This window comes from Tursiops truncatus, chromosome 11 (assembly GCF_011762595.2).
Source record: "Tursiops truncatus isolate mTurTru1 chromosome 11, mTurTru1.mat.Y, whole genome shotgun sequence".
Lineage (NCBI taxonomy): Eukaryota > Metazoa > Chordata > Mammalia > Artiodactyla > Delphinidae > Tursiops > Tursiops truncatus.
The window spans coordinates 45,901,571-45,921,889 of NC_047044.1; the positions used below are offsets into that span (position 1 = coordinate 45,901,571).

The 20,319-nt window shown below is 39.4% G+C and overlaps 1 protein-coding gene across 6 annotated transcripts in view; it reads left to right on the forward strand.

Moving 5' to 3' along the window:
- The first annotated feature begins 932 nt into the window (after positions 1–932).
- The window catches only part of PTPRR (protein tyrosine phosphatase receptor type R), a 259,427-nt gene continuing 240,040 nt past the window's right edge, over positions 933–20,319 (forward strand). For 2 of the 6 annotated variants that reach the window (XM_073789233.1, XM_073789232.1), the window contains exon 1: positions 5,248–5,607. In XM_073789233.1, the coding sequence (XP_073645334.1) occupies positions 5,556–5,607 (52 nt within the window). In that variant the 5' untranslated portion in view covers positions 5,248–5,555. Of the gene's footprint in view, positions 974–5,247; positions 5,608–20,319 lie in introns of those variants that run through there. The other 4 variants (XM_073789229.1, XM_073789231.1, XM_073789230.1 and 1 more) reach the window with 4 other exon arrangements.

Below are 20,319 nucleotides of genomic sequence, written 5' to 3' on the forward strand. Positions count from 1 at the left end.
CCAGAGTAGGTGACAGTGCAATACACTGATACCAAGGCCTAGCTCCCAGGAAAGTGTATGCTTCATTCTGAATAAAATTTTAATGATGAACCAATAGAAGAATCTATAGGTACTCATAGCCTTCCTATCTTTGATATTTTGTATTTTACTAGGACAGCATATTTCACATGTATATAGAAGAATATATACCTTATTTGGGGTACCTAATTTTTTTCTTAGAATACATATTGCTGTCTTTATGTATTTGTGTATGTGTGCGTGTATCAAACACTTTAAATAGATAAATCTTAGCAAAACTAGAGCTGTGTTAGGTTGTAAAATTTAATTGTCATTAACCATCTTGATTGAAGTCTGTTTCTTGAGTTGAAAACACTGCATTTTCCACTTAAGTCTTGAAGTTAAGTCCTTCCATTAATCAGGGAGTCAGCACAACAGAGTTGTTAAAGCATAGTGCTGGAGTCACCAGTCCTGACTTCTGATCCCAGCTACGCCACCTACTGGCTGGATGACCATGGGCAAATTACTGGCCTTACTGAGTTTCAGTTTCTTCCTCCATCACAAAAGGAGAGTAACATCTCCCAGAGCTCTTGCGAGAGTTTGGTGTGAAAATATATATTTTGTAAATTGTAATGCTTTTCTTCCTCATTCTTAGTGCGCTTTTTATTTCACCATTTTCTTCACTGTATGCTCATACAGAGGAGTAGATTGTTCTGCTTTTTTGTGGTTAGGAAAAATATTTTTAAAAATTAATGGTGAAGCCACTCATCTGAACATGTCTTCCCCCGTGAATTTCCAGTTCATTCCGTTTGATCCTGGGCCATTCTACTCTGAATACAGCTTAATTCACATCAATTCTTTAATTTGTAAAGATAAATTATTGCCCTTCTTTTTCCCTCTTATCTGTAGATATCTCTCAGGCAAAAGGAAAGGGACTTCATGATTGATAAAGTCGCTCTGTGAAGCATGGTGCAGGGTAAGTACATTATGGATCTCAGTAACATGTTGGGCATTGTCACCTATTGCTCCTGTACACTTTGGTAAGTTCCTTGAAGTCATTTCACTGTCTCACGTCTCTTGCACCAGCTCACACCATCCCACAGCCTCTCTTCATGCAGAGCAGTTAGAACTTGCTCATCCAGCTGGGCTCGGCTCATTTACTGTTCTCCACTAACAGCTTCTTGCCTGCTACACATTCCCACCTCTGCTGCCACCCTCCAAGAAGAGATAATCTCCTCTGGGAATTCCCCTGCGGTCCAGTAGTTAAGACTCCGCACTTTCATTGCCGAGGGCACGGGTTTGATCCCTGGTCAGGGAACTAAGATCCCACAAGCTGTGCTGTGTGACAGCCAAAAAATAATAATAAAAATAAAGTCAAGCCATTAAAAAAAAAAGAGATAAACTCCTCTATCCTGCTCTCCATTACTTTAAGCATCCTTCTCCTTACGTTCTTCTAAGCGTGATTCTGCCAGCTGTGTGTCTTTGTTCACTAGATGCTACACCCCGGAGTCCACTGCCACAAGCAGTGCTTCACCTTTCTGGAGACCATCTCCTGTGGCTGTGTCTCACCAGACCTTTACTGCCAGGTCTAGGGTCAGTGTTCTGCTCTGGCCCTCATCTAATTCTAGTGAGCTGCCTACAACTGTCACTATTTATGTTTATTATATGTGCAGTAGTATATCACAGTGGTTTGGTATCAAATTATCTGATCGTGCATCCTAACTCTACCAGTTTACCTTTTGGTTGATTACCTACTACTTGATTTGGGGCAAGTTACTTCTCTGTACCTCCATTGTCTCATCTCTAAAATGAGATGATGGTAATGCCTCCTTGTAGGGGTGTTATAAAGTTTAAATGGGACATCCATATGCTTAGAGCAGAGCCTGGCACACAGGAAGCACTAAACAGTGTTAGCTCTCATTATATTTAAATAATCATCATAATCAAATAACTTAAATAGGAAACTCTAACAGTCAATGGATCCAATTTCTTTAAAGTGTCCTGGGGAAAGATGGCCAATATGAATGGTTGTCATCCATTTATAGACATGTTAATGTGGAAGCTCATAGCAGTTATATTTGGTTTGAGGACAGGCTCTGAAAGGCTTCTGTCCTGTATAAATTCTTCCTGACTCTCACTTCATAAGAAACAGAGACTGTGCATTTTGTGGGGAGAAAAAGTCCACATGACTAATTTTCTGTTTCTCTTTCAAAATGTCAATGATTTCCTTTAGGACACAGCTCTGTGGGCCAGTACCAATTTGCATGGCTCTCTCATATTAATTTCCATGCTTCTTTACATTGGAACTTTTTAAAACCTTGGCACAGTTTGTTAACCAAGGTTCTTCTCTAAAACACCAAATTGCCTTCACTAGTGTTAGATCACAGGTCAAGGGAAAGCAGCATCTATGGACTCACAGAGAATATGTCTCAAAGAAATAAGGGATTGACTTTTCACTAATGGGCTAATTCACTTACTGTCCATTGACTTCACATGTCATGGGATCAAATCTATTGAGGGTATATTAGGTCAACTCACCAAGGAATATGAATTTTTTTGCTCCTTTATCTTTTACAAGTAAATTAATAATTAATATCCAGTCACCAAAATTACATCTGGAGGTTATTTTTACCATGCTGAACTATTCTAGTAGTATATCTAGTTGAATTAGAAATTGGGAATTTTGCTGTGAAGGGGATTTTCATGCACAGTTTAATAATTCAGCTACCTGCACCCCTGGGCAAAATAAATAGCTGGCTGAATGCTTTTTGGCAAAGTCACAAAAAATTATATTATTTGAAACTTTAAATGTCCCCCCCCCCGAAATAAATGTTGGGATTATCTGTGGGAAAGCAAAGGGTTCAGGGCATTATAGCAGCATTTCTTCATTTTACTGTATGTGCATTTTCTTCTTGGAGAGCTATGAAAGTGTGGTAAATTTTTTTTTTTTTTAGGGAGGAAGAAAATAAGAGAAGCACATCCACTGTAAGTGGACTACAGTTATTTCACTTCACCTCTCAGCCCTGCCGCAATTCTAGTACCTGATGTTAGTTGAGAAGGGCTACTCCTCTAATTTTTAAACACAGCTAAATATCTACTTAGTAAGAATTCCAAAGGGTCAGGATAATTGTCAAATTGAATTTTATCAGCTAATTGCTTTTGATTTATTCCTTTTTTTGAGCACCTGTTTTGTGTGAGGCACTACTGTTCTAGTCAGTTGGCATATATCAGAGAATAAAATTGTCAAAGATGGGCTTCCCTGGTGGCGCAGTGGTTGAGAGTCCGCCCTGCCGATGCAGGGGACACGGGTTCGTGCCCCGGTCCGGGAAGATCCCACATGCCGCGGAGCGGCTGGGCCCGTGAGCCATGGCCGCTGAGCCTGCGCGTCCGGAGCCTGTGCTCTGCAACGGGAGAGGCCACAACAGTGAGAGGCCCACGTACCGCAAAAAAAAAAAAAAAAAAAAAAAAAAAAAAAAAAAATTGTCAAAGATATCTGCCATTGTAGAGGTTGGATTCCATTGTGGGAAGGGGGGTAAGGAAAGAGATAATAAATGATAGATGTAATAAGTAATTCTTTTGGTATGTTAGAAACTGATATATGCTGTGGGGAGAGGATACTGGGGAAAAGTGAATCTACAGTAGGGAAAGAGGTTACAGCTTAGAGAGGTTTTGGGCGAAACAGTAGTGCCACAGAAATGGTATGTGACACACCCATGTGGGGAAGTGGACGAGGTGGAGTAGTAAAGCTGCATTTATCTCTATTTTCAGCATAGAAGTCCTGTCAACGTATTAAAAATAAATTTCATTCTCCCCCTTCTCTCAACTATTTGAGTGTAATTCCTAGCCTTGCCTCTCAATGCTAGAGATAAAATAAATTATAAAGGAAATGATACTGCCTGGGCTCTGATCCTGTGACATCCTGTCTAATTTAAGCTCTTGTGGGTAGCATGTTTCCCATTAGTTGTCCCAATTCACAGAGGATGGAGGAAGAAAGCATTGAATGAGATATGCAGTTCAATTCAACAAGCACTTACTCCTACCTCTTATTTACCTAGAACCACTGTGTTCAATTTAAGTAATACAAAGATGCAGAAGTTCCTAGGGAGCCTTGGGCTGTGTTGTGAGGCAATGCTTAGCAAATGTTGTCTATACATTCAAGTGTGGAAGAGAAATATTGTAATCTGGAGTTAGCCCAGGGCTTTCTGGAAAAGTGAGATCAAGGTTAGACCTTTTTAAACTTTAATGTGGTACTGAAGCAAGTGGGAGCAACTGGGGAAGGGGCAATAGCATCCCATGAAGACACAGAGGCAGAAAAGAGTTGCTGGGATAGTTAATGGAGAAAGTCTGGCCAAGGGACTTCATGACTAGGAGTAATTAGCCACTGGAGTAACAGAAGCATCTCCACACTCCAATGTCACAGATGAGGGGGGAGGAACACCTGTATTAGCCTGTTGCAGACTCCCTAGAGACGCAGAGCTGCACGGCAGGAGACCAGTTACAGAGGTGATTCTATTATCTTTCCCCTTAGAAAGTAAAAATGGAGACTGAAGATAATTATCTCCAAAAAACAAAAAGGTGCCTTCTTCTCTTCAATTACATGGATATATCCCACTTCTGTCACTATGGTCATTGACTTTGAGCTTGAGAAAGTTTAAAAACAGGGACCGCGCTGGAGACAGGCGAAAGAGAAAAGGGACCGTGTTGGAAAGAAGGCACCCCCAGGATGCACGTTTACTGCTTACACCCAGCAGGCTGCCCCATGACCGCTCCCCCTGGCAATCCTGATTAGCGGAAGACACCTGTACTCTATTCCCATAGGCAGCCTGGAGAAGCTGGGCAATCTGCGGCCCAGGAAGCGTCAACTGCTAGCAATGAGCTCTGTCCACGTGTAAACCGAGATTTGGGGAAGGAGCAGGGTGGGTGTAGGGGTTGACACTTTCTTAGGCTCTCTCCTCTGGTTCCTCAGATGGGGCCTTCATCTAGTCCCACCCCCACGTTTTGGACAGATGCTGTACCCCTGACAACCGTCCCAAGATGCTTCTCCCCGCCCCGCCCGCGCCCCGCGGTGGAGCCTGCTCCCCTCGCAGCCGCAGCTAAGACCCGGAGAAATGGAATTTCACTTTGAAACTCCCGTGCGTGCGGCGCGAGGGCCAGCGCTGGGCATGCTCAGTAGCCGCGGCGCGGCGGAGCTGCTGCTCGCGCTGCGCTGGCCCCGGGCTCCAGGGCTGGCGCGGGAGTGCGCCCCGCCCCCCCGCGCCTTCCCCTCCGCGCCTGCGGAGCTTCCAGAAGGCCGAGCAGTAGCGGCTCCCAGGGCGTCGGTCCCCGCCCTGCGCCGCCCAGCTCGCCGCCGCATCCTACTCCTCTTCCTCTCCTCTCTTAAGGAGGCGAAGCTGGTGCTTCCTTCTGTGGGCGCCACACACGGCTCTGCCAGCCCGAGCCGAGGACCTGCGAATGAATCCCGGAGACCAGAGGACCATCGGCGGGGGCTCTTTCCAATAACACTTTGCCTGAAGTGGCGGCGTGGCTGAGTTTCTCCTCCACCTCTCAATGCAAACAGTATGCGGAGGGCGGTTGGCTTCCCTGCGCTGTGCCTGCTTCTTCACGCTGCAGGTAAGGGGTTGCCGGGCATAGAGCCAGAGATGTGGATGCGCTGGGAGACTGCACATGCTTGAGGGCTGTAGGAAAAGCCTGCTTCGCGAAGAAAGCCTTAGGAAGGCAAAGCAGGACAGTGCTGACAGGAAAGCGGTGAGGGAGTCATGCACCTGTTGGAAGACTGCGGCCGAAAACTTAAAGCTAAAATCAGCTCTTGATTTTTCCTTACCTCGTATGAACATTTGCAGTACGAATAGAGGTTGGCTTGCTCCACCCCTCCCCTCCATGTAGACTCCCAGATTTTGTTTCTAGGCTCTGCACTTGACTGTCAGTTTTTCAGGAGGCAGACAAGACATCCTACTGAATGTAACCTTTTCTACTGCAGCGGCTACATCCGTAAGGTCTCTTGGTTTAGCGAGAGCTCACAGGGGTGCACTGGCTGTAACCTGATGGACCACATCTCCTCCGCAAAGATCGAAATACATGGTTCGCATTAATGATGCCGCTTCAGGCTCCTTTGGCCCCTGCTCTTGTCAGTCGAATTTTCTAAACCAATGAGAGGAACGAAAGATTTAAAATAAGACCCTCTCTTCTCTTTCAGCATCATGGTCAGATTGCGAGGGCACTAGACAGAAACCCAATCACAGTTTCAAAGCTGACAACCCCGGGGTCGGCACTGTCCCTGGGACAGATTTGATGAGGTCTAGCCAGGAGTGACAGTGAGACTAATTCCCAAATATAAACATATTTGATACCAGTGTCAGGTTTTGTATGGAAGCAAACCTTAGGAAGTACCTGGGGAATTTTATATGCGATGTTGCTACAGACCCTGCTTTTTGGATACATGCAGCCTCTATGTAATGCAAGGACTTGCTGGACTGAATCCTTTATCATTTTTACACACACGTGAACCAAAATAGAATATGGCAGAGAGATTTTAGGAACCGTGCTGCGACAGCAGTTGTCCATGCAGTATCCCTGTAGCAATCAAGGACTAGGTATTTTCCTAGAGTTTGCCTGTTATCCAACCACAGACGTTCATTCATTCTTTCAACCAACATTTATAGAGTATGTACTACATTCCAGGGGTAATGAATAAAAATAATGGTTGCAAAATTACAATTTTTGTATTATCTTTTAAAAAGAGTGTGGGTGAGTCCTTTTCTATGTGGGTGATAATGAGAGTGAAATATGGTACTTCCTTATTTCTAGCTAATACTATTTTAACATATTGTGAATCTCTTGAACAAGTAATGGTTAGGGACATTCTGGCTATAATTAAGTACCCATGTTAATTGTATAATTATGATGTTATATTGTGGAATTTTCAGGAGTTCTTTGACACTTTTTGAAAACTAAGAAATAGCTATGACTTGGTTATTAAATTATTTGCAAACAGTTATAGTGAATACTTTCATTACCACATACAGTTCTTTAATGTTGAAATATAGGATGAAAATATACACATTGGGTTGAGGTTTATTTACGTTATTGTTTTATTGTAGCACTGATAGAAACATCTGTTACTGAAAAATCCTCAATTCCTATCAATTTAGCTGATCTATGAAAAATTTTAGTGTCGTTATTTTTAAAGCTAATATATAACATTTCTAAAGATAACATTTAATATATCTTGAGTAATTATAGCTTAAAAGCTATAAAAGCTATAGATAAACTTAAAACTAAGCAGGTGGAAAACATTTCTAAATTTATTGTAGATGAATATTTGGCATGAGGAAATAGAAGACTTTTGTTCATTAAAGGAGAAACCTAGGCATCTGTAGCCCTAGATTATACATGGAGTTCTGCCAAAAGGGTATATTACCAAAGACAAACCAGTCCAACTCTACTTTGACTTCTTAATTTGCAAAAAAAAAAAAAGACTATTTAATCAATTTGAATTTAATAAGGCAATGCATTGAAGACTATCTTCAGATTTCAATTGCAAGATGCTGTATAGAAATTAATTATATTCATATTTAATGTAGTGCTTTTGATAGGTGTTTTTTCACAGCAGATTGCAAGTTTAATATTGTGGTTGTCTTGCCAGTTTCATTTTGAATGCATTTTAATTTAAACAGCAATTTGTGGGTCACAAGCTGTCATCAGATTAAAATTCATCACAGTTATCTAAATAACATTGTTAGGACTTTTCATTAGAACTGAGACAAACCAGATTTCTTGATCTCAGCTCCTGTAGATTTGGGTAATAAGAAAATGAGTAAGTGGGAGGGCAAAGATCAAGAAGTCAGTGATTGTCTCTACTTGTTGAATGTCTGATTTGGCTTCTCTTGCAGAAGGTTTTCCTCTCAGGAGAGAAGTGAGCTTTATAAAGAAGGGAAATGAATTCTATAGAGTCAGGCCTCTTTGGCTGAAAAGCTAATTGATCCATTTTGGTTATGTCCAGGGTACCAGCAACTACTTTATACTGGTGGAACTGATGACAGGTTACACCCCTTTTGGGATGGGAGAAATTGGCTGCCAGGATGTGAGTGCTCTTTGTAGCTATACTAGGAACTGTTGACTTCAATTGTCATTCTCCTAATGATAAGTAGCAAACTGTTTTCAGCTTGAGCGTCATCTCTAATTATTTGGTCATGATCTCCTGAGTCACTATGCAAAAAAAAAAAAAAAATTAAAAAAAAAAATTCTGACCAACCCTGAGTTCTGATTGCCTTAACAGTGGAAAGTATTGTATCTGTTTGTAATGTCTGTGGGAACAAAAAGGGGAAGAGCGGGTACAATGCTGTGTAATTAACATCTCTGGGTAAGATAACCTTAACGAATTACTGAGCATGGAACTTGTTAGAGAACCTGGACTCAACTCTTATCTATGGCGGCTGATTTTCATAGATGTCTTTAACAAGAAAAGTGTTAATTATTGTCCATCTAACTGCTTAGTGTACAGGTGAGAAAACTATGATCCAGTAAATGATAGCTGGTAATTACTTTAAAGTGCCAATTAACAGTATAGCCAGGGTAAAAAACCTATGTTTCCAGGCCTGTGATTGCACACTATATAAAATCCTACACTGTTTCTGACAGTTGAGGCCACCATTGAGATAGTGGTGCCAGATTCTTTTTCACTAACTGTCCCCATTCTTTTTTTTTTTTTAACATCTTTATTGGAGTATAATTGTTTTACAATGGTGTGTTAGTTTCTGCTTTATAACAAAGTGAATCAGTTATACATATACATATGTTCCCATATCTCTTCCCTCTTGCATCTCCCTCCCTCCCACCCTCCCTATCCCACCCCTCTAGGTGGTCACAAAGCACTGAGCTGATCTCCCTGTGCTATGCGGCTGCTTCCCACTAGCTAGCTATTTTACGTTTGGTAGTGTATATACGTCCATGCCACTCTCTCACTTTGTCACAGCTTACCCTTCCCCCTCCCCATATCCTCAAGTCCATTCTCTAGTAGGTCTGTGTCTTTATTCCTGTCTTACCCCTAGGTTCTTCATGACCTTTTTTTTCCCTTAGATTCCATATATATGTGTTAGCATACAGTATTTGTTTTTCTCTTTCTGACTTACTTCACTCTGTATGACAGACTCTAGGTCTATCCACCTCGCTACAAATAACTCAGTTTCGTTACTTTTTATGGCTGAGTAATATTCCATTGTATATATGTGCCACATCTTCTTTATCCATTCATCTGTCGAGGGACACTTAGGTTGCTTCCATGTCCTGGCTATTGTAAATAGAGCTGCAATGAACATTTTGGTACATGACTCTTTTTGAATTATGGTTTTCTTAGGGTATATGCCCAGTAGTGGGATTGCTGAGGCATATGGTAATTCTATTTGTAGTTTTTTAAGGAACCTCCATACTGTTTTCCATAGTGTCTGTATTAATTTACATTCCCACCAACAGTGCAAGAGTGTTCTCTTTTCTCCGCACCCTCTCCAGCATTTATTGTTTCTAGATTTTTTGATGGTGGCCATTCTGACTGGTGTGAGATGATATCTCATTGTAGTTTTGATTTGCATTTCTCTAATGATTAATGATGTTGAGCATTCTTTCATGTGTTTGTTGGCAATCTGTATATCTTCTTTGGAGAAATGTCTGTTTAGGTCTTCTGCCCATCCCATTCTTTACCTTTCTGTGAACCAACATAATGTATCAACTTCTGTTGAAAAGACCACTTCAGGAATATACAAGAAGGCAGCTAAAAGCTACCCAATAATATGGATGGCAAAAATATTATGTGGAAGAGCCATAGATAGCTTTTCTTCAGTGTTTCTTCTCTTTCTTTTCCCAAAGAACTATATTCTGTTTCAGGAGATGATATTTATTGGGTAGTATTGTAGTTGCAAAGGAGTGAATATCTTGAAAATTATCATGTGAAAGCTTTCTTTTTCCTATTGAATAGCTAATAAGACATAGAAGCTGATGTCAATGGATTACTCTCTCATCAGGCTCTGGAAAAGGTTCTTTCAAATTTCTACATTGTTCTTACTATTGGCCTTTCTGGATGGCACAGAGACTACCTTCAGTATATCTTCTGAAGATGCCTCTTCATTCTCAGAGAAGTGCATAGTCAGTTTCTCTAGTCTTTAAGAGGGAAGAGTTCCTATGGGATCAAGAGGATCAGGGAAGTCATTTGCAGAAACATCACCCTCAAAAGAAAGGGTAGACGGATAGGAAAATATGTTCTAAGATGTCTTTTCCTCAAAGAAGAGTCCCTTAGAACTCCCAAATTGGTTTTTCCTGTTGAAAATCACTCAACGAAGTCCTTACCCTGGCCCAAGTTCTACTCTGTTCTATCCAACCATTACCTCTCTGATATCTCTCACTGCTTTCCTCTTTTTTGTCTCTCTCCAGCTACAGTAGTCTCCTTCCTATTCCAAGAAGATGCCAGGCACTTGCCCACCTCCCAAAAAAGTTTTCTTTATTTCTTTGCCTGAACTATCCTTTCTCTGTATTTCCATGGCTTAATCCCTCAATTTTAGGTCTTTGCTCAAGGGTTACTTTCTCAGTGAAGCCCTCACTGGCTATCCTAATTAATATTTCATATCCCACCCCCCAAAAACCCTCTGATACCCCTTCCCTGCTTTACTTTTTAAATTAATTTTATGAAGAATAGTCGATTTACAATGTTGTGTTAATTTCTGCTGTACAGCAAAGTGACTCAATTATGCATATATATTCTTTTTCATATTCTTTTCCATTCTGGTTTATCACAGGATATTGAATATAGTTCCCTGTGCTATACAGTAGGACCTAGTTGTTTATCCATTCTATATACAATAGTTTACATCTGCTCATCCCACACTCCCAGTCCTTCCCTCCCCCGCCCCTCTCCCCCTTGGCAACCACCAGTCTGTTCTCTATGTCTGTGAATCTGTTTCTGTTTTGTAGATGTGTTCATTTGTGTCGTGTTTAAGATTCCACATATAAGTGATATCATATGGTGTTTGTCTTTCTCTTTCTGACTTACTTCACTTAGTATGGTAATTTCTAGGTCCATTCATGTTGCTGCAAATGGCATTATATCATTCTTTTTCATGGCTGAGTGATATTCCATTGTATATGTATATATACCACATCTTCTTTATCTATTCATCTGTTGATGGGCATTTAGGTTGTTTCCATGTCTTGGCTGTTGTAAATAGTGTTGCTCCTGCTTTACTTTTTTTTACCAGAGGTCTTTCACCATCTATCATGCCAAATATTTTACTTATTTATATTGTTAATATGGTTCCCCCTCTCCCCATTAAAATATAAGTAACTTGAAGGCAGAGGTCTGTTTTGTTTACTGCTGTTTCTACTGCAGATTCTGCCCAGCCTAGCACTGGGGGTGGGGAGTAGTGCCTGGCATAAAACTCCTAAAGATTAAATAAATACATTGAATAAATAAAAACAACACAGTAATATTTCTGGTCTCCTCTTTTTGCATTTAGTTTCTTCTTGGCACTCATGCAAGTCACCTTGTCAGCTTAGCCACTTCCAGCATGAACTTCAGCAGAGCTCATTTATCCAAAACTCAAGTTGCTCCCCAGGAGTCTCACATGCCCAGGGGACATACCATCTCAAACAGACTTTGCTACTTTGGGAATTGAAGGGCAACTGGGGGTGAGCTTGAACTACTTATAAACTCAGTGGCAAAGTCCTTCCAACTGATTGCCAGATGCTATACAGCCCAATGCCTTGCTGGTTGGCTATATTTTTACTTCTTAGTGAAATGCTTTGTACATATGGGAATGGCTATAGTTATATGAAAGGATTCATACAGCTAATTTACAAGCAGGGTTTAAGGCACTAGGACAAACCTGTCTACTTCTTTGGCATTTGAGGCATAGGTATATGTATACAGTAAGTCCCCTACATATGAACGAGTTCCATTCCGAGAGCATGTTAGTAAGTCCAATTTGTTCGAAAGTTCCACAAAGTTAGCCTAGGTACCCAACTAACACAATCGGCTATATAGTACTGTACTGAAATAGGTTTATAGTACTGTCCTGTAATAAGTTTATAATACTTTTCACACAAATAATACATAAAAAACAAACACAAAAAATAAAGAAGACATTTAAAATTTTACAGTACAGTACCTTGAAAAGTACAGTAGTACAATACAACAGCTGGCATACAGGGGCACGTTCACGTCTTTGAAAGTTCGCAATTTGTACCCTACCTTTGCTGTTTTCTTCCAAAAGGTCACCAAGTCTACTCACCAACTGTTCTCCACTTTCCGTGTCCACATCACTGCCTTGTGCTAGGTCCTTATTTCTCATATAGTATTTCACAATAACCTACCATCAAATCCATCCTTCATAATGATATCAGAGGTAAAACTTGAAAAAGCATACCCGATCACATTCTTTCTTTATAAGATTCTCTAATACAGCTATTTCCTTTTCTCTTAGAATAAACCTAAACTTATTAGCTTGGGAAAATCTTTTACTAACTCCATCTTTCTTTCCTGTCATCATGTTCTGCTTTGCACACTATTATCATACTAAGAGCAAATTTCTTTTGGTTTGCCATGCCTCTCATCCTTTTCACATACTGTTCTATTTATCTTAAATACCCAACTCTGCTTCTTTTTCTAGATAACTTTTTCTCCAACTTCAAATCTTGGTCATTGCCTACTTTGAGAACCCTTCCTGTGACACCCCACCTCATTCAAGTAGCTTTCCTAGGTTTTCCTTTTAGGCCCTGTATATTTCTCTATTAGTGCACTGAACATGAATATTTAAAAAATTTGAGGACAATAACAGAATTGTAGCTTTTATCTCTATGTACCAATAACATAGAACTGTGCTTGTTATCTAGTACACCATCAATAAATGTTGAATGAATGACTAAACATATTCAGGATGTATTAGACAAAATAAATTATGATTAATTTATATTGACAGAATATATCTCATTTTGATCATAAAGAGTAGAATTGACTTTACTACTGCTCTTTCAATCCAATTTACATTTATTGGTTACAAAGAAGTGGAAATGGGGCAGAAAAGCTTTCATTCAAACATAGTCTGTTTAAGGTAAGTTTGTGTTCTATAGGCATGATGCTTATTGTAGTGGAGTTGTTTGTTGAACTCCTCCTAGATAGATAGACATTCCTATATGATATTCTAGTACTACTTCAGGATGGGAGTGAGATGAATGTCTTTATTTTAAAGAGACCAGATAATTAGGTAAGGTACATAGCGTGATAGTTTTGCACTAAGGAATGGACCCAGAACCCCTGACTCTGATTACTGATTGGTTATCAGCTACCTTGTAATAACAAACATGAACCACTTACACATTCAAAATCAGGTGGGAGTGTGAGGCAGTGGGTTCAATAAACGGAGACCAAAAATAATCCAGCCCTCCCTTAATTCCCCCAAACAGAAACCAAACGATCACAGAAAATTTCTGAGTATTTGGATGGTTTTATACATTTTTTCTGTCTCTTTATATACAGACAAAATCTTTATAAAACCGTAAACAATTTTTATGGGAGCCATGCTTATACCTGAAGAATGGAGACTGGTTTACGAATTAGAAAAAGTCACTTTTTATGAGCCGATGGGATCACACATCAAAGGCTCATTTATTGACATTAGTATTAATGATAACATGGATGTTGTTTCATGGTAAGTTTATTGTTAAATCTCTTAAAAGGTGTCTGTAAAGTCTGATTCAAAAGGTAGAGAAAGCCATTTTTCCCTTTAAAAGATGATTTTGAAAGATCCCACTTGGCCATGAGTGCATTCTTCATCTTCAAAGTACTTAGACAAATGCTGACACACTTAGAGTAGCACTGATGTTTCCCAACAAAAGGGATTTTAATAGCCTGAAAAAATTTAATGGTAATACGTTATTTTAAGATCAAATTTCCTAATGCTTATTGACCAAATAATATAACTGTGTCTATTATTGAGATGATACTTGCCACAGAATGACAATTAGCAAATTTATATTATGAATATGAGCACTTTCCATTTAAATTTTTATTCATAATGGCTATGTAGACTTTTCTCATAATCAAATCTCATTTGACTTCAATTTATTAAGATGTTGATATCCATTAAAATTGCAGCCACATGGACCAACAACAAAACAAAACTAATTGTTTACGTGAAGCAATACGTCTAGATCAATATGTCTAATTGCACTGAAGTAGATGCCAAGTTCAGTGGGGATATGAATTATTTTCTGTCTTAGTTCAGACCTGAAGCAATGTACATTTGCTGACTTAAATGTGCAGAATGGCTTAAGGCAGCCCTAAACTACTGATTCTTTGGAAAAGATCAATAAATGAGCACAGAGTAAGAGTGTCTCACAGTGGTTTACTGGCCTGTACAGCAACATGTATAGAATAAGACTCTACAGCTATTTCACTGCAGTACTGATCCAGTTCCAGATGAAGACTAGAGGGGACATGAAGCAATGCCCATAACTGCACAGAGTCAGCTCCCATCACTAGGGTTACTTTCACTTACGTGGGAAAGATGCTGAATACAAAGTACGCCAAACATCATGATGAGTTAGTTTGAAAGGCCATCAATCCATCAATATAAAGATGTGGTTTTAAGTTAAAGTAGTTCACCTTCTTGGTCTTGTTGATTCAAGACAGTGTTTTTATTCTCCCTGGAAGAAAATGAAATGGCGTAAGCAGAGAAGTAAAAAGAAAATTGAAATAAAGGAGTAAATGCCATATTTTTAGATGACTTTTAGCAGAATAAGATAGTAGTTAAGAGCACATATATTGTGGTCCAGCTCAAATCCAGGCGTGATCACTTACTATCTCTGTAACTTAGGCCAACTTAATCTTTCCAAGTCTCAATTTCCTCTTTTTAAAATGGAGATCAGGTACTATACAACTGTAGGGTGGTTGTTGTGTGTTAAACAGGATAATGTAATGTAAAATAAACTGTGCTGTCTTAGTAAGTGCCATGTAAGTGTTAGGTATTATTTGACTAGGGGTGGGAGAGGTCAGATGCTAAATGGTCAACTAGTATCTTGGAGCAATTTCTCATTCTTTTTGTGTTTGAGCCAATGCTGGAGAAGCATGCATGCCCGAGAGAGATTCTGGATTCAAATCATTTCTTCAATTTGATCTTATCTGCATAGTTTTCCTCTACCTTTGGTGTGAGCCTTACTACGTGTGCAGGTTTGTGAGGGACTGTGAAGTTCCAAAACATCCACCTATTGCTTTTGGCCACCGAGAGGCTGGAGAGAGCCTGGCCAAGCCTAAGACATCAGATCTCATTCTCCCAGCCCTTCCTCAATACCCCCCACCAAGCCCCTCAGTAAAATAGTTTAACATCCTCCCCCCATCCCAGTTCACCTCCCCCACAAATCTCTCTGTAATTCCTAAATCTGGACATTAACTGAAGCTATGAAAATATAATAAAAGGGTCTCCTACCAAGATAAACATTATATTTTATAGGGAAGAAACAAATAGATTTCCTTATAAGAAAAGAAGGAAAATACAAAGGACTATTTCCTAAGTCCCTATGATGTGCTACACTCTATCCCAAGTGCCTTATATAAGATAATCATCTCACCCTTTAGGATGGAAAGTTTGTTTGAAATGACATGCTTGTACTACAGAAACAGCAAAAATACACTATAACTCATGTAGCATAGTAAAAATTAAAAAGTTCTAGAATCTGACTGCCTGGGCTTGAATCCCATCTCTGCTGTTTACTATTTAAATTCTCTGTACGTCCCTTTTCTTATCAGAAAAAAAAAGGCTAATAACATAGTAACTACCTCGTAAGGTGGTTTAAGGATTTAAAGAGCTAATTCCTAAGGGCCCACAGCATGGGGGCTGGAACACTGAATACATTCAATGGCTAGTAGTTGTAAGAATTATCATATTAGCATGTGAAAACTTTCGTTGTTCCTATATTTCAGATTCCATACTTGAAAAGGAAAAAATGTGCACATTGACTGTCAGCCCACTAAAAAGAAAATCACCCTAAAGCCTTCTTTTGTGAAGAGTGCCTGCCATGAAAATCTGATTTTCATGCCTCCATTTAAAATAAATCCTTGTAGAACCTTTGCCTTATAAATTAAAAAATGCTCATAATTAGCAAGTTTGTGTTGGAGGAAATAAATGCTGTTTTCCAAAGTGGAGAATCTAAGAGAAAAAAAATCCTATAGCCCCCAGAGGCACGGCAATCATGGGCAACCGTCTTCCTGGTAAAGTATCTCTTAGTCTTAGGGTTTGGGTAGGATTTCTAGTATCATCCCTTCTGCTGTCTCACTCTACAAACACTCTGATCTCACAACATCCAACAGGAGTCCAAATATCCCACTTCTAATGCTGAACCCTCTCCATGTCCACGGACACCTTGAAAACCCTGTGCATTGTAGGGTTTGCAAACTCCACTTTGAGAGCCCTGTCCACATACCTTTGGCATGTGTGTGGCAGGGGAGGGTATAGGCTTCATGAAATCAGAGTTTCCACACGTGCATTCTGGGGATCAGGCATCCTGCCTTCCCTAGTGTTAAATTCTGCTGAGTCGACCATAAATTCTCAGCGGGTGCAGAGTCCACGCCTCCAGGCCAGTCCTGCCCCGTGCCTGAAGCAGAGGTGCCTCCGGTCTCCTATACTTCAGCCTAAAATCAGCCCTCACTGCTGGCAACCGCCCACCCCTACCCTTGATGTCTTGGCATTCACCCTCTGGAGCCGTGTGCTCAGGCTGAACCTCAACCTCCTACTTTCTTCTTCCTCTCCACCCCGATTAAAGTCTGTAGTTCTTGCTTCCCATTGCAGGAGAGGTCTCTCCTCAACTAGCTGTATTTTAGAAGAGATGTGACACACTGATCTACTCCTGATACAAATAGCTGTTAATTGGATGGTCTTTCCCTAGCCAATGTTCATTTTGTCCAAAGACCCATGAGAAAGCAGTACCTTAGACCAGTGGCATTAATTTCAAGGGATGGATGAAGGGACTAGGGCAGGATGGAGTAGCAGTGTTGACCTGAAGGGCCTACCAAGTGCCCCTCAAATCCCTAAACGCAGGCAAAGGATACTAGGCCAGGGATCTCTTCAAGTGGCCACTGTGGACCTCCTTCCTCACCCTCCTCTTGCCCTAATATTCGGGCCTTTATGTCTCTGTAGTATCATTGCTATGACAATATTGTAATTTTTTATATGTTCTAATATTCATTTTGCTATATTTTAATATAATTCCTAATCTACCACGAGAATTATTCTTAAAATAGATATTTCTTTTTCCTTGTCCTGCAGTGGAGTCAGGCTTTTAAGTCATCTGGAGAACTCTACTGTAAAAATGATGGTAATATTTTATAATTCCTGTAACTATTTATAAATAGTAATATTTTAACTGTTTGCATAACAATGAGGCATAAAGATCAGATTTTACAAATGTACTTGGTGCTTCCTTGTTCAGTAAGTGCACTTGGAACGCGATTCCTATGATTTCTGCAAAGGCTCGTGTTTCTCAGCTTTATAACCCTATGATCGTTTTTTTCCCCACTTCTGCATTTCCCCAGAGGGCATATCTTGACAGAAGTCTTCTCTTAATGGCTGTGAAGTTTAAGAGATAGTAGCATTCACTCCTGTCAGCCTCTCCTCCAGGCATCCTCCAACTCAGTTCTTCAGGAACTGGGGCGCTTCTGTCTGAGCCAACATAAGTCTCACTCAGCAGGGTCCGAGGCCAGTGGTCTTCACCCATTTCTCCTTTATGACTTATGTCTAGTCACGCTGCCCCAAAGAGTGCTGTCCTAAGTGTATTAAGTTTCACTCTGTAATACATTTATCAGATGAAATATAATGCTATTAAAGCTGGGCAAAACCCAGGAAACATGAAACTCTTTTCATTGTAATTTTGCCACCAGCGCATGGCAGACACACATTTTTCCATTCTGTGACTCCCAGATAGAGTTCTCCACTGTGCAGCTCAACTTTGATTGGAAGGGATAAATAGGAAGAATTGAGGGTCACCCACAGTAGTTACAGTGGGCTGTAAGTGGGCATAGGAGCCACATTTTCTAATGGAATATTTGAGGAAATGTGAAGGAGTGTTTATATCAAAGAACATGCAGGAAGAGTTTACAAGATGCCTTAATTAAAATCATTCCTTATTCTTGTAGGATTCAGGGCCTTTCCTACTTGGAGAAGAATAGAGGCAGCTCTATAAAAATAAGACTAGTTACTTTGGTGTTCGTTTCTTATTTTTATTTTAGATATACTAGGTACATCACTGGCCAAACATGTGAAGCATTTAAGTAGTATCAGAAGAAGACGCAGAGCTTCATCACGGGATTATATTTTCACATCCTAGAGACCAGTGCATAGACTAGATTTTAGGAAAAACATTTCTGGAGGGAGGTGTTCTTTCAATAACAAGCTCTTTTTTGGAGGGCCCATGATGGTTTACAATTTTCATAAATATAATTATAATTCAATTAAAATTTGTATCTGTTATATTTTAGAAACACATTTTATTTTACTTTTTATGACAGAATTACTGGTCTGAAGATGTACTTTTTTTTTGTCAGATTGGTTGTTTGGTGTCAGGATATAAGACAAATGTGTACACATATAAATATATACATACATACATATAACGTATGTTGTAAGAACATAACTAAGACACACAAACTGAATTTTACAAAATTAGCTTTATATACAGACAGAGCCATAGTGGAGTCTTTCAAAACACTGATATAATTTGCTATTAAGATTAGTAGGAGTGAGCACAAGTTATACCTGGGAGGTTATTCTAACAGACCTCAGTTGTCACATCCTGGGATGGCTATAGTGTTCACCAGGAAGATTCAGTGTTGGTACTGTGGATGCTTCTAACTGGAGATTAGTGCCGTGGTGACCTCATGCGTTAGCATTACCAATAGAATTATAGAATAACTGGAAGAGTGGGGGTTTTGTTTGTTTGTTTGTTTGTTTTTTGTGGTACGCGAGCCTCTCACTGCTTTCTGATGAGAAAACTGAGGTTTAGAGCGGTTGAGGACACATGCTCAAGTTCACATAGATGAGAGGGGGTGGGTATTGAAGCAACAATCTAGGTCCCTTATCTCTTATTCCATTGCTTTTTAAAAAAAAAAATGTTTCTTTCCTTTCTCAGTACTATTAATTGGCATTTTCTAAGTAAACTTCCACTGGTACTTGTGTATTTTTAACTTTGCCTGAGAGACATTTACAAATCAAATGAGAACCTTGTCATTTCTCATGTAGAAATTCCCAAGGGACTTTCATGATGTTATCCACTTATATCTCCTTTCTAGAGAAGAAAGTGCTGGCAATCCTTGAAAAATCAATGATTGTCCTTTTACAAAATGATCAGAGAACAAAGTTGCCTTTGTTCAGAGAACATATAAAATTATATATAATATGTATTGTATATAATTATGTATATTATATATATAATTCTGCTTGAATTTTCATTTTAATTGGGGATAATTAACATCCTCATTATGTAGAGTCTTCCAATTCATGAACACAGTATGTCTGTCTTTTTATTCAGGTCTTCTTGTTTTACTTTCTCAGCGTTTTGTAGTTTTCAGTATATATATCCTGTACATGTTTTGTTAGAATTATACCTAAATATTTTATTTTTTGCAACTTTTGTAGATTTATTTAAATTTCAGTTTTGAATTGTACATTGCTAGCTTAGAAAATGCCATTGATTTTCATAGGTTGACATTATATTCTATTAACTTGCTAAACTCACCTGATCTACAAAAATTTTGATGAGTTCCTTAGGATTTTATACAGAGACAATCATGCTATCTGCAAATAGTACAATTTTGTTTCTGCTTCTCCAATATGGATTCCTTTTACTTCTTTTCTTTGTTTTATGGCAGTAACTAGGACTTTCATTCAGTACAGCATTGTATAGAAGTTTTAAGAATATCATACTTGCCTTGTCCTCTATCTTAAGGGAAGGAAGCATTCAGTCTTTCACCATTAAACCTAATGTTAGCTGTGGGGTTTTGTGCAGGTGCCTTTTAAAAGGTTGAAGAAGTTCCCTTCTATTTCTAGTTTGCTTAACTTTTTTACTATGCGTTGATGTGAATTTTGTCAAATGCTTTTTCTGCATCAATTGGTGTGATGTGGTTTTCCTTTGTTAGACTGTCAATATGATGGATTACATTGATTGGTTTTCAAATATTGAAGCAGCCTTACTTACATTCCCAGAATAAGCCCTACTTGGTTATGGTGTATTAGCCTTTATATTTCTGCATTCAATTGCTAATACTTTCTTGAGGAGTTTTGCATCTGTATTCAT